The 15,049-nt window shown below is 37.1% G+C and overlaps 1 protein-coding gene across 2 annotated transcripts; it reads left to right on the top strand.

The window, feature by feature from the left end:
* Positions 1–4,034: 4,034 nt before the first annotated feature.
* On the top strand, positions 4,035–7,805 carry LOC105050009 (G-type lectin S-receptor-like serine/threonine-protein kinase At4g27290). 2 transcript variants are annotated; one of them, XM_019851804.3, is made up of 7 exons: positions 4,035–5,339; positions 5,598–5,729; positions 5,816–6,006; positions 6,405–6,618; positions 6,717–6,954; positions 7,054–7,204; positions 7,303–7,805. In XM_019851804.3, exons 1-7 carry the CDS (start codon positions 4,070–4,072, stop codon positions 7,609–7,611), a joined length of 2,505 nt encoding a protein of 834 aa, XP_019707363.1. In that variant the 5' UTR covers positions 4,035–4,069; the 3' UTR covers positions 7,612–7,805. The 2 variants fall into 2 exon arrangements, with proteins under 2 accessions (XP_019707363.1, XP_073108462.1); XM_073252361.1 differs by having other exon boundaries at positions 4,035–5,402.
* The last annotated feature ends 7,244 nt before the right edge of the window (positions 7,806–15,049 follow it).

Raw genomic sequence — 15,049 nt, 5'->3', positions numbered from 1 at the left:
TTAAAGGCTTAAAGCCCTAATTAGATCTATATTAGGACTCCTAAACCAAGCCATAAAATCACAGATCAAGCCTCAAGCCATTGGATCAAGACCGAAAGCTCTCTGGGCCGTCCGATCATGATCGATCCATGAAATAGTACTGCGAAACGAATGAAATGCCCACACGGTCTACGCATTGGGCTGTGGACCACCCAGTCCACGATGGTCGGGGTACAAGCCCCAGGCGCGGTGTTTGGGCCTAGGCCGCACCCGCTTTAGGCGCCTGGGCCCGGGCTGTGCCCCGCGCCTAGGCCGCGTGCCCTGTGTTGGGCAGCACCCTGTGTGCCTGGCCCGCACGCTGGCCGCCCCTGGGCCATGTCCCCCCGCCTGTGGCTACACCGCCGCTGCTCCGCTAGCGGTCCTCCATCTCGGACTGCGTGCCGATTTCAAAAGTATGTATTTTTTCTGTCCGAGCTCCGTTTGGGATGATCTTGATCTCGTTGGATTCTATTTTTCGTCGCGAACCTCATTGTGGGCTCAATATAGATCAAATCTCGTGACATCAAATCCTAACAAAGATATAATTTTGATTGATATCATGGTTTATGGTTTAAGTATGCCATTCAGTATATAAAAGTTCGTGTAATGCACAATTTATGTCACGCATGGGAGTTGTGGGAAGAGGATAAGTTGTTGGAGCTTTCGGATCCTTCACTAGGTGGTGAACGTTTCACGTATGAGATGCCAAGATGCATTCATGTGGCGCTCAGATGTCTAAGAAAATGCTGCTGATCAACCCATAATGCCATATTTTATTGCTGAGCTCGGTGGCGAAAGTGCAGTCTTACCTAGAGTTTATCAAACATGGAAGTGGGCCAAGTTCAGGCAAAGTTCTATGGTAGCAACTTTCTCATTAGGCCTGATGTCCATGCTTAGGCTTGGACTGGCCCGAACATCGGGCTTACATAGTTGCCCAGGCCTGATCCAATCTCGAGGAGCCAACTCCAAGCCCACCCACCAGCCCGATTTCCACTTTCCCGCACTATTATGAGATTAATTAGTTTATTAACTATATAATACATTATTATTTTATTATAATATATAATTAGTTTTTTTTTTCAGGCAGGTCAAGATTTTTAAATCGGAACTACTTTATTGCCCAGGCGTAGCAGAGGATTATTTTGAGGCGAAATTTTTTGTGCACTAAGAGTGGTGTAGAAAATCTGATGTGAAGTACATCATCTCATCCGATTGATTCATATAATTATTACTTTTCAATACGCATTTAATGTCTACAGGTTGAATTTTTGTTTAAAAATTTTGTATGACAAAAATACCCCAATCTTTTGAAAAAATATTGGAATTCTATATCCATATTATGACATCCTGCATCCATAATATGTACAGAATATCATAATTTTTTAAAGAATAAGGATATTTTTGTCATTCAAAATTTTCTAAGGCAAAAGCTGATTTACAAACATTAAATACGCATTAGAAAATAGTTAGACAAAAATATTTTTCTCATATTTTGATATCTTAGATCACATCTTGGACTATATTACGCCACAGGATATCATAATTTTTTTCAAAAGATATGGATATTTTCGTCATATAAAATTTTTAAACAAAAAAACTGACCTATAGGTATTAAATATGCATTCGATTATAATGATTATATAGATTAATTAGATGAGATGATACATTCTATGTTAGATTTTTTACACCGCCTGCGGTGCATAAAGAATTTCTTTTATTTTTAGTGCCCAAGCCTACTAAATTTTGGGCTGGGCGGGCCACTTGGACCATGATGAGCTCTGGTCTTATCTGATCCTATGCGGCCTGCTTTAGTCACTGGGAGAATTGTAACGAAAGGATCCTGGAACCTGTTCTCTGAAGTCTCCTATTGATCCCAAGTAGCTAAGAAAAAGCTGGATGACATAGTTATAGCAAATGAGCTCTAGATCAAAAAATTATGTATAGGAGTCGTTTGATTGATGGAAAGTAGAGGAGGAAAGAGACTTTTTTTAGAAGTAGATAGGGATCTCTTATTTGGTTGAAATTTTAAGAAGAGAGGGAGTGAAAAAAAAATTTTATATGAGAAATAAAAATCCATAGGAGAGATAGATTTTGGCACTTCTTATGGAATGGTAAATGATGCTACTTTGTTCTTTCCCAAAATACTCCTTTCAATCAATGGCTAAGATTTTGCAAAATATTAATGGATGGTTAACATAAAATACTGAATAGTGATATAATATTCTATTAATATTATCCTAATATTTATACGAATATAATATTAATATTAAAATATAAATATTTTAATATTATTTTCATATTTATACTAATATACTATTTTTATTTATATTAATATAATATTATATTTAATATTATATTAATAAAATTATTATATTAAAATATTAATATTATATTAATATATATTAGTATTATATTAACATAATAAATTATTATAGTCTAATATTATATTATAATATATTAATATTATATTTATATTTATATAAATATTATATTAATATTTATATAAAGTTTAGAAATAAAAAAGATATGGTTTTATATGTACTAAGGGTATAATAAGTATTTTACACAGTTCTAAAAAAATGGGTATTCAACCAAATCTATAATATGTCACTTTCTCATAGTCAACTAAATATGTCAAAATTCTATTCATAGAAAATAACTTTATATGAAGTTACTTCGTAGGAAGATACTTTCTGTGAAGAAATATTTTTCTCATGAACCAAACAAGCCTATAGAAGATCAAGAAATTCTAGGTCCTAGTTCTAAAATCAATAAAAACTCATAAATAACTAGGCCCACATTTAGGGCTGGAAAAATATGATCCGATCCGCTAATCCAATCCGTATTCGATCCGCCATAAATAGGTTTGGATTTAGGCTAAACGGTTTTGGATCATAAACGGATTGACCCATTTAACCCGTTTAATAATTGGATAAGATATGGGTTTTAGATATTTAATCCGTTTAACCCGTTTAATATTTAGGTCGGATTGAGTCAGATAATCCATTTATTATATTTAACCTATTTTTGACTCATTTAATCCGACCTGTTTAACCTGTTTAAGACCCATTTAACATGTTTAAAACCTATTTAATCTATTTCTGATCCATTTAACTCAACCTGTTTAATCCGTTTAATCTAATTTGACTTATTTAATAAACGGATTAAATAGATTGAGTCAAATTATCTGTTTAATAAATAGATCGGATTCAAGTTTAAATTTTTGATCCATTTAATAAATAGATCGAGTTTGGATTGATCACTTTCTGACCCAATCCATTTATACTCGATCCGTTTATGATCTAATTCGATTCGATTGCCACTCCTGCTCGTATTATAGCTATTTTCAAGGATAGCATAATCCTCAGTCGAACTTTTCTAATGGTCAGTCTCGTGCAAGTCCTTTGAGATGGACCTCTGAAATATGAAAGAAGAATAGGAAGAATAGGGGCTTTCCGCCCTTGTTCGGTAATCTAAAATTTCCGCACGCGAGCATGGAAATCAAATTGATTTCTCTTGGCGAGATTTCTCTTCGTCGCATCTAGAGGGCCGTAACAGAGATCGCCCTGAGTACCAGTGTTTTGCTCGTGCTTTGAAGCACGGATGGCCAGGATGTGATGTCCGATATCACAGTCTTCCAATGATTTTAGAAATTCGTCCTCAAAGACTAATTTAATATCCTGAGATTGGACGGCTATTTTAAAAACAGGAGTACTTTAAGATTACCATAACATGGGATCAGTAGGTGCCGCCAACCATAATGGTCTCATCGTCTTCATCGACGTCATCAAGATTTCAGTCAATATCAAAAGCCATCTCAATAATTTTACACGTTCTACATTCAAAGCTGTCCGGGTCTGACTTTTTTGCCACGCTCGAGTTCTAGACATGCTACATTCAAGGCTTTTGTGGGACAGCATTGACCGGGACCAAGATAGCGCGTGCACACTGCCTTCTTCCTGGAAATTCACTAACCCAATTCATCCGGCCATCTTCTGTGAGAGACATATCTTGCTCTTCGTATCAGAACCCCGCCTTCGTTTATCCAATCATGGCCTGCAAAAGAAGCTGCTCCATGCTTGTTTTTCTCATGTTTATATCCGTCTTTTCAACTGAATTCTCTCACTCGACAGATACTCTACTGCCAACCCAATCCATCAGTGATGGACAGACACTTGTTTCTGCCAACAACACCTTCGAACTCGGCTTCTTCAGCCCCAACAATTCGAGCAACCGCTATCTTGGCATATGGTATCACCAGATTCCACAACAGACTATAGTATGGACTGCAAATAGAGACAGTCCGATTGCCGATACCTCTGGTTTGCTTAAGTTCAGCGATGACGGGGATCTGATGATCGTCGATGGCAGAGGGAGTTCAACGACAGTAGCTTCTGGTTCCGGAACAAATAACACGGCACTCGCCATCTTGGATTCAGGTAATCTTGTTCTGAGGGACGCCAATAATTTATCACGGATCTTCTGGCAGAGTTTTGATTCTCCTACCGACACTTTCCTCCCTGGCATGAAGCTTGGTCGATGGGGTGGTATATCCCGGTTGCTGACCTCATGGAGAAGCGACGATGACCCTGCCCGTGGGGATTTTTCTCTTGGGGTCGATCCCAATGGCTCGACACAAATCTTTATCTGGCAGAAGGAGACTACCTACTGGACAAGTGGGGTTTGGAACGGCCGGATATTCAGCCTTGTTCCAGAGATGACACAAGATTACATCTACAGTTTTGAATTTGTTACCAACGGTGATGAATCATATTTCACATACCATGTGAAAACTGATTCCATCCTTTCAAGGCTTGTAATGGATAGTTCAGGGAAAATCCAGCAAACGACATGGATGGACAAATATCAAGAATGGATCCTGTTTTGGGCTCAGCCAAAACCACAGTGTGATGTGCGCAACCTATGCGGCGCTTTTGGAGTCTGCAATGAGAATAGCCTGGCCTCCTGTCAATGCTTGGAGGGGTTTGAACCAGCGTCTTTGCCAGAGTGGAACAATGGATATTGGAGCCACGGGTGCCTCAGAAAGACCAGCTTGCAATGCAACAAGATTGGAGGAGAGAAGGATGCGTTTCTTAACAAGGCCCATATGAGGTTTCCCCTAGATGCAGTTAATTTGGATATTGGAGAGCCTGAAGAATGTAAAATGGCCTGTTTGAATAACTGCTCATGTAACGCGTATACTTTTTCCGAAGGCTGTAACTTGTGGTACGGGGATCTTAAAAATTTGCAGGAAAATTACGTGGGCACTGAGTCAGGAACTCTTTATCTTCGCCTTGCCGCTTCCGAGTTAGCATCTGGAGGTATAAAGCAAATGGCTAATGCTTTAAATTATAAATTAGATGTCACTGAACTAGATCTTCAGGGTTTGCTTGGACATGGACGCATGAAGTAGCACAAGATTCACTTGAACGATAGGCTTTAGATCAAATTTTTCACTTCAAAATAGAATGTTATTATAGATTGATCATTTATGGTAGCTAATTCAAGCTCCGTTAGATTTTAAACATTATTGAAATAAATGATATAAGAAGATAAAATAGTCTTTCTTTCAAATGCAGGGCAGTCGTACCCAAAAAAAAATGCAGGGAAAAAGAGGCTTCCCTTGATTATGGTCACGGTGACGGCATCTTTCACATTGTTCATTTTATGCTTGCTGGTTAGTTTTCTGCGGATAAAAAGACGACGAAGAGGTAAAAGTTTGCACAAAATTATGGGTTACAATACTTAGGCACATATAGCTAAAAAAAGAAAAAACATTTTTGGGTGTACAAATTAGGAATCAAGAGACCGTATGAGGAGCAATCTTTATTCACAGTAAGCAATGACATAGCAATTAAGCTTGGGGAAAGTGAGGACAAGGGTGGTCCAGAGTTCTCGTTGTTCCATTTCTCTCACATAGCAGATGCCACGAACAACTTCTCAGCTGACCATAAACTTGGAGAGGGCGGGTTTGGACCAGTGTATAAGGTAAGATTCATGAACCAGTCTCATTACCATCAGAAACTAGGAATTCCTAAAGACCAAATATTTTCCCCATCACTGAACCTTTTTTTTATTATCTTGCTTTCTACCATTATTTGCATCATCCATGTAGGATCGACAAGAATTTCCTAGTCTTCAGTCTTCATCCTGATTAAGGATGAACAAAGTCAGTCAACAGAAGTAGGTAAATATACACATCCCTGTTTAAAATTAAGCTTATTTTGAACTCGGGACCTGTTGTATCACTGGTTTGCGTCAATGCAATTGGTAAAAACCATAACTGTCTCTAGGTGTTTTTTTAGTGTTGTCCTCTTAGCCTTGAAAGATAAAAACAAGCTCTGTCAATATCTATATCTATCTAGTTAAGCCATGCCTTATTTCAGGGCCAATTGCCAGAGGGACATGAGATAGCAGTAAAAAGGCTAGCTGCACACTCAGGACAGGGGCTGGCGGAGTTTAAGAATGAAGTTCTTCTTATAGCTAAGCTTCAGCATAGAAATTTAGTAAGGCTTTTGGGTTGCTGCATTCAAGGAGATCAAGAGAAGATATTGATATATGAATACATGCCAAACAAAAGCTTGGACTTCTTCCTGTTTGGTTTGTTATCACTAGTAACTTCCTTATGTTATATTTTCTGTATTCCTCTCTCGGTAATATATGAGCGTTCTAAATCATGTCTTCTGAAATTTGCGTAGATGCGGCCAGAGGAGCACTATTGGACTGGGGCAGGCGCTTGCACATCATCGAAGGGATTGCTCAAGGCCTTCTGTATCTTCACAAGCATTCTAGGTTGCGAATCATCCATAGGGATCTGAAAGCCAGCAACATTCTCTTGGATGCCGATATGAACCCTAAAATATCTGATTTTGGCTTGGCTAGAATTTTTGGCTCAAATGAAACCCAAGCAAACACAAACAGAATAGTCGGCACATAGTAAGTACATTCCAGTTTTATATACGAACACATAATGCAGTAGGGTTTCAATGTTGTCACTGACAGCAGGTATATAAATGGCTTAATTATGCTTTTCAGCGGCTACATGTCTCCAGAGTATGCTGCAGAGGGTCTTTTCTCTATCAAGTCTGATGTCTTTAGCTTTGGAGTCTTGCTTTTAGAGATTGTAAGTGGAAAAAGAAACGCCGGCTTTCATCAATATGGCAACTCTATTAACCTCCTAGGATTTGTAAGTATCCAAGCCAATAAAGAGCAACATCTATTTGTTTTCCTTTCTCAAAAACATCAAGTTGTTCTCTCATCAGCTAATTAGTGGAATTCTTTCAGGCATGGGAGTTATGGAAAGAGGGTAAGTGGTTGGAGCTTATCGATCCATCATTAGCTGATGAGTCTCCCAGACATGAGATATCAAGATGCATTCATGTGGCACTAATGTGTGTGCAAGAGAACGCCGCTGACCGACCCACCATGTCAGATGTGGTTGCTATGCTCACTAGAGAAAGTTCGGCCTTTCCAGATCCTAAACAGCCTGGTTTCTTCACTGTTAGAATTGCAACTGAAGGAGATTCACGATCAAATATGGACGGAAACTGTTCTCTGAATAATCTAACCATCACGTTTCCAGATGGTAGGTAGTACTATTTCAGTTTTGTAATTCTGCAGAATGGTACATCAATCTAAATGCAAGTGGGAATACCACTAACGGAGAAAAGCTTGCATGAACTGCATGAATCCTATAGTGCTGATGATGGCGGTGCATGTGTAATTGTGCCAGTCACCAATGACTCCATTGTTTATCATCGAAGGTTTCAGTTCTATGTAGACACAAAGATTTCAAATATCCATGTTAAATCTTAGAAACAATCTGCTGGAGATCTTTACCTATAGCCTACCTACCAAAAACCAAAAACAAAACAAAATAGTAAAAGAAATAATGAAATCATAGTTCAAATCATCAGGGATGGGTGGACACTTTGCATTAGAAAGGCGTTTGAATGCACATAGTAATATTGAATATTATACTTCGTATGTTCCTTTTGTGGCCAAGATTTCTTTGCCAAGCTCTTTGGATTTCCAACCTCAAGTTCCCGGGCACCATAGACTAGGGCTGAAACAGCATACGAATTTTACCTTCAGATGCACAAAAGAAAATATCAAACCTGGCCCCCTCCTTTTTCTTTTTGATGGAAACCTGGCCCCTGTCAAGCTAATCATTTGCTGCAAAGGATGACCAAAAATGGGTGTTCTATTTTTCTGTCTCTCATGATCCTAACCATTGTTATAATTAAATTTCTCCATTATGAATGTATTTCACCACACCATCTTCCACAAGAGAGGCAATTACTTCTATGAGAACTTCCCCCCCAAAGTAACAGTTAAAATTTTCATATTATCCAGACTAATAATCTACCATATTAGGCATCTGATACTGGCTGCTTGTAATCTAGTGGTTCAGAGAGCTATGCTTAAGACCCTGACCTGAAAACTGTGGGATCACATTATTATGAATAAACTAAATAGTTTCAAACCTGTTGCAACAAAGAAGAAGCCAACAATCTACCAAACCTAGCGCTGTTGCCCTGGAAGGAGGTCAGTCACCTTATAAACTGGCCCAAAACAACCAACTCCTAGTTTATTTGAAGCAGAGAAGTTGTTTGTAGCTGCTGTTATGATAGTGATGCTGAATGAAGAACAATCTGAGCCTCTCACCAAGCATGGCTTTTCACTTCCTGCGATTGCTAATTAACGAATACTAGCGAGAACATTAAACATCGGCCTTTCTCCATGCATGGCAACATATCAAGGTCCCTAGTAGAAGTGCCATGACCGCAGCTTCTACCAAAATTACCCCAATTACCACCCTCTTTTCTTCATTCTCTGCATCAATTAACCATTTCTAATCAGATGAAGAATTAAAACAAGTTTTTCACCCTAAAATTAGCAATTATATTGTTATATAAGTGAAATACCTTGGTTTTATGGCTTCATAGTTTCCAAATAGAGATGTGTATATTTACCTGTTACCTACTTCTGTTTACTGATTTTGTTCATCCTTAATCAGGACGAAGATTAGTAAATTCTGGTTGATCCTCCACGGATGACGCAACTAATGGTAGAAAGCAAGATAATAAAAAGGTTCAGTGATGGGGAAAATATTTGGTCTTTAGGAATTCATAGTTTTTGATGGTGATGAGACTGGTTCATGAATCTTACCTTATACACTGGTTAAAACCCTCCCTCTCCCAGTTTATTTTCAGCAGAGAAAGTTGTTCGTGGCATCTGCTACGCCAGAGAAATGAAACAACGAGAACTCTGGACCACCCTTGTCCTCACTTTCCCCAAGCTTAATTGCTATGTCATTGCTCACTGTGAATAAACATTGCTCCTACTCATACGGTCTCTTGATTCCTAATTTGTATACACAAAAAAAAAGAAGAAGGTTTTGTCAGCTATATGTGCCTCGGTAACGTAATCCGTAATTTTGTGCAAACGTTTACCTCTTCGTCGTCTTTTTCATCCACAGAAAACAAACCAGCAGGCATAAAATGAACAATGTGAAAGGTGCTGTTACAGTGACAATAATCAAGGGCTTCCTCTTTTTCCTTACATTTAGGAAGACTATTTTATCTGCTTGTATCATTGATTTCAATAATGTTTAAATCTAATCGAGCTTGTATTAGCTACCGTCAGTGATCAATCCATAATAACATTTTATTTTCAAGTAAAAAATTTGGTCTAAAGCCTATTGTTCCAGTCAACCTTGTGCTAAGATCTAATTTAGTGACAGCTAATTTATAATTTAAAGCATTATCCATTTGCTTCGTACCTCCAGATGCTAACTCGGAAGCAGCAAGGCAAAGATAAAGGGTTCGAACTTCCGTGTCATTTTCCTGTAAATTTTTTAGGTCCCCGTACCGCAAGTTGATAGGATCTTGGTGCCTTTGCTGAGCCCAGAGCAGGATCTATTGACTGGAGTTGGCAAGGATCATGAAGATGAGAAAAACAGAACATCCATGGAATTTTACTATTGACTGGATCAAGCAGGATGACAAATTTCAATGTAGAATATTCAAAACTGCTATGGTGGCATTTGGTATAGAGTGATGACCCCAAGATCAAACGATGATCAGGTTATCCTAAATCACTCGCAATTCTAATTAAATCACTGTCCAACCTAGTGACGCTGAATCCATTCTCGAGGACAAGTTTCTAATTCACTCCAGAGAACTGATGTTGGACTGAAATTTGGGGATAAAAATGGCCCTTATTCTGGCAGGAAAAATTGGTACAGTTCCCCCTCCCAATCCCTAGAATAATTATTCTTCTAGCTGGAAAATGCTTGATAATCCTTCAAAAAAAAAAAAATTTCTTGTTGGAAAAGTTTGATAATTCCCTAAAATTACTTTGACAGGTTTTGACTGATTTTTGGCCTGGACTTGTAATATATTTCATCGGCGCTTGTCAGAAAATGCCTTGGGTGGCATCCTAGGAGCGGCATCTAAGGACTGGCCGATCGGTCCGGTCGATATGGGAACGGGACAACTTGCCAATTCACAGTTTGGTTCGGTTTTTATGTACCTTCTAGCTCTGGTTATTGTTCTCATGAACGGAAAAGGAGTTCAGACATAATGAATCTGAGCAAATTTATCAGAAGAAACGACTATTTCTAGTCAGCAAGATTCATATAACCCATTTTTATAAAAATTACACCTTTAGGCTTCAGATAGTGAATTGTCCCTGGAGAGAAACAGAGGGACTACATGATCAACAAACATGCATCTCCATCCCAACACCACCCACCGGAAGGGCGGCTGTGTGTATCTCCAAGTAGTCAGGGAACCGTACTCTCTGGGAGTCCAGGTTTTGCTGCTAATCCCTTAGACAGAACACTCGCAATACTCCGCTCTAAGTTTCTCTCACGTGCACAGGATTTTATGACTCATGTTCCTCCATATTTTACTGTTACGTTTCCTATATTTTATGAATACGGCACGATAAACAACTTCATATATGTTGCCGCTGAGAAGATGATCTGACTTAAACTGTCGAGATGGAGTTGAAAGAAGGTATATATGTCTCCAAGACAGACATAGAGGCCGATCCATCCGAACGATCCGAGTCCCTGACTGCAACAATATATATACCTACATTTTTAAGAAATACACTTCCAGATACTTCAGTTTTTGCTCTCATTAACTGAAGCAACCAAGAATACAAATTCAGAAAGTACCAGATATAACATATAGAAGTCCTTTAAACAGAAATACGATATAGAAGTCTTTTAAACATATCACAAAAAATATTATTGAGATTATCAGAATACAAGTCCTTTAATCGGCCATCGCATCCCAGCCATCCGTGCTTCACATCACGTGCCCAACACTGGTACTTAAGGTGATCTCCGTTACCACCGCCTCAGATGCGACGAAGACTTCCATCTTTTCACCGAGAGAATTAGTCCGGTATTTTCCGAAAATGATTGCAACCTAACCTCGATGCCCGTGTGCGGAAATTGTAGACCACCGTCCAAGGGCGGAAAGCCCCGATTCTTATTCCACGTTTAGCGGTCCATCTCGTTTCAGAGGCGCCTCTCTGTTTTCCCTGTTTTCATTATTGTTTGTGTTTCGTTAACAGGCATTGACTGAGCCTCTATATCTCCTTTGGACTATCCTCTGTACGTATATTCTTCTTTGGACTATCCTCTGTACGTATATTCTTCTTCTAATAAAGGACTGGTGGCAGTCTTCAGCTGCCTCCTTGAAACCTCAGAGAAAAGACGTTTAGAGGTCCATCTCAGGGACGTGCGTGCATGAGACTGACCATTAGAAGAGTTCAACGTTTGTAAATCACATAGATTCTCCTTTGAATTGCAGTAATCCCTTTATGCCATATCGGACTGGGAACTAGTTTGGAAGCTGCCCTCTCTGCTCGGCTATACTCCTTTATTATTATTATTATTATTATTGTTGTTGAATAGGTGGGGTGGGTGACTTAATAACAACATCATCAAAAAAAAAAAAAAGACTTAATAACAAGCATATCATAGAATTAAAGTAGTAATATGAATGAGTAACTGGCAACTTGGATAAACAAAGTCTACTTCTAGTTCCTATCATTGTTATTAGTTATGAGAAGGTCTCCTACAGCTAGTTGTTGAAGTCGGAGACCTCTTAAACATCTGGGTATAAATCATTCATTGCTATCGGAGAACAATATAAGGGTTTGGCAGCTTCTGCTCGTTTTTTTTTTTTTTTAATCTGTTTATTCTTTCATATCTCCACCTACTCTTCAAGAGAGAGCTTATACAAGTGGCTATTACTGGATCAAAGTCTTATTGTTTTAGGTAATTTGAGGTAAGACAACCGGTTCTTTCGCTTTAGACTATTCTTTTATGGCTCCTTCCGTGGGAAAGCCACTGGCTTACCACAAGACAAATGGTACAACTAGATGAGACTTTCTAGGTGCCACGAAGCAAAAGAGAAATGGCATCGGTGGAATGGTTTCTAGTGCTTGGTATCTCGGCAGCTGCAATCCTGGTTCATGGCCAACCAGGTATGAATGCTAGCTAGTGTGTATCCAGAGCTTATTGTTCCCCTGCTTTCTTTGATAAAGAAAGCACGGCTGTATACAAGGATATCCCTTGTTTTCGTTCTTTCTACCTGTCTGACATTAGAATCTAGCCATCTATATCTTCAGAAAAGAATCCTTTTTCGGTATATAGGCCCTTCTTGCAGCTTCTCCCAAGTTTTGTATAATTTTTTATTCGCAGAAATTCATAAGTTCAACATTTGGTGGTTTTTATAAAGGCACAAAAAGTTGCACCATGGAAAATTTCCCTGAGCAGGTTAGCTTGTAAGGTAATACGCAAGAAAAGTTCCACGCATAATTTGAGTTTACCTTTTAGGAGAATTGTCGGTAAAGACAACGAGCATGACTCCAGGTAGTCTTTCTTGACTCCACAAGGGATGGTAATAGATAGAATATGGATCAATTTGGCCAATATCCACATCCATCCTATCATTAAAAACCTTAAATCCATATCCCTCCTATACTTGTGTCGGGTTAGGTTGGATCAATTCAAATAGAGGTGCGAGTAAATCAGATCAGGTTGAAAATTCATCATATAAATATTATAAAATAATTATAATTTAAAAAAAGGATTTGAATTAAGATGCATTAGGTCAGTCTCAGGGTGAGGCATATCATTTCTAGTATCTAACCTAAACTCACTTTGGGTGTTTTGGGTTAGATCAAGTTGAGTACTTGATGAATTGGCAAAAATTTCCATCCCTATCAGTAACCACAAATTGTGCTTTTGAGACCATTATATTTGAAATCTTAAGTATATATTGAGGAATTGGACCCATTCAATGGTTCTTTGAGGACATTCCAAGCAACATTAGAGTCTTTAAGTCTATCCTCCATTTATTACGGGGGATTGATTGGATGAAGGATGGATGAAAGAGAGAATGGATAGATTTAGTAAAATATGAAGGAATGGATAGAAATAATTTCCTCTTCTCTTTGATTTAGAAAGAATAAAAAAAAAATGAATGATATTTATATGATACTTTTACTAAATAATTATTTGATAAAAAATATTATTATTATCAATTTATAATTCTTATCCATACTAGAGAAGCAAGGCAATAAATAAATTTATAATTTTTATAATTTATAATTATATAAAAATTATACAAATATTTTAATTTAATTTAATAAATAATTTTTATAAATTAAATTATGTATGAATTAATTTATTGATATATGTTATTATATAAATAATTAATTAATTTATATTTTAATATAAATAGTAAATTAATTTTATACAAATAATTAACTAAAAATAATAAATATAAATAGAAAATAAAAATAATGCTAAATATTTACTTATTATAATTAAGGATGGCAATTAGGTCGGGTCAGGTGGGATACGGATCGAGTCAATAAGGATTGGATCAAAAAATTATCAACCCAAATCTAATTTGTTTATTAAATGATCAAAAATTCAAATATGAATTCAACCTATTTATTAAACAGGTAACCCGACCCTACCCATTTAATCTGTTTATTAAATAGTCAAATTAAGTTAAATGAATTAAACAGGTCAGGTTAAATAGATCAGAAATAGATTAAATAGATTTTAAACAGGTTAAATAGATCTTAAACGGGTAAAACAGGTTGGATTAAATGGATCAAAAATAGGTTAAACAGGCTAAATAAGTTAAATGAATTATTGGACTCAATCCGATTTGAATATTAAACAGATTAAACGGATCAAATATCTAAAATCCAAATTTGATCCAAACATTAATCTGATTAAATGGATCAACCTGTTTATAATCTAAACCTATTTAGCACCAATCTAAATCTATTTATAATGGATCGAACACGAGTCGGATTAGCAGATCGGATCATATTTTGTCAGTCCTATTTATAATTATAAAAATTATGTATTAAAATTAAGTTAATTGATAGTAAAATTTAATAGTATAGGATCAATAGTGTGTGTATATATATGATGAATGAAAAAGTGAAGAAATATTATAGTTATATTAAAAAATTAATGATGGATAATTTTATTAATATAAAAATCCATTCTTTCCAAGCTCCATCAATCTTTTCTTGGATCCTCTCAAATACAGAAGACACAAATTAATGGACCAGAGTAGATAGGTAATCCTTTTTTTTATTTATCCTCTCTAAGTTTTTTGAAACCAAACGATGGATGAAGATTATCTATCCTTCCAACCTAATCTATCTTCTCTTTGTAACCACAACCAAACATAATATTACAGACTAAGATTGTGCCTAGAGATCAGATTTCTCGAGCAAAGTGCCTCAAGATCAGTTAAACTCCTCTATTCTACTAAATGTAGTTTCTTTTGATAGATTGCCCAGCCCCAAATACCCAAATGAAATATGAAAAATGTAAAGCACATGAAAATTCGACGTACTAATCATATTTTCGTTCTCCTTTCGTTTTTAAAACGAAATGATGGATACCCTGTGGCCGTTTCCTCAAGATAAATTTATGGTTTTATTTCTTTCCTTTAATCTCTTCACTGTATCC

Source organism: Elaeis guineensis, chromosome 2 (assembly GCF_000442705.2).
Source record: "Elaeis guineensis isolate ETL-2024a chromosome 2, EG11, whole genome shotgun sequence".
NCBI lineage: Eukaryota > Viridiplantae > Streptophyta > Magnoliopsida > Arecales > Arecaceae > Elaeis > Elaeis guineensis.
This window is presented reverse-complemented; position numbering and strand designations above follow the sequence as displayed.

Bases quoted from the DNA above. Each gene is read 5' to 3' on its own strand.
- LOC105050009 (XM_073252361.1), top strand. From the start codon at position 4,070: ATGGCCTGCAAAAGAAGCTGCTCCATGCTTGTTTTTCTCATGTTTATA. The intron at 5,403-5,597 runs GTTTGCTTGGAC...TTTCAAATGCAG, and splicing joins CACTGAACTAGATCTTCAGG to GGCAGTCGTACCCAAAAAAA. The intron at 6,619-6,716 runs GTTTGTTATCAC...AAATTTGCGTAG, and splicing joins CTTGGACTTCTTCCTGTTTG to ATGCGGCCAGAGGAGCACTA.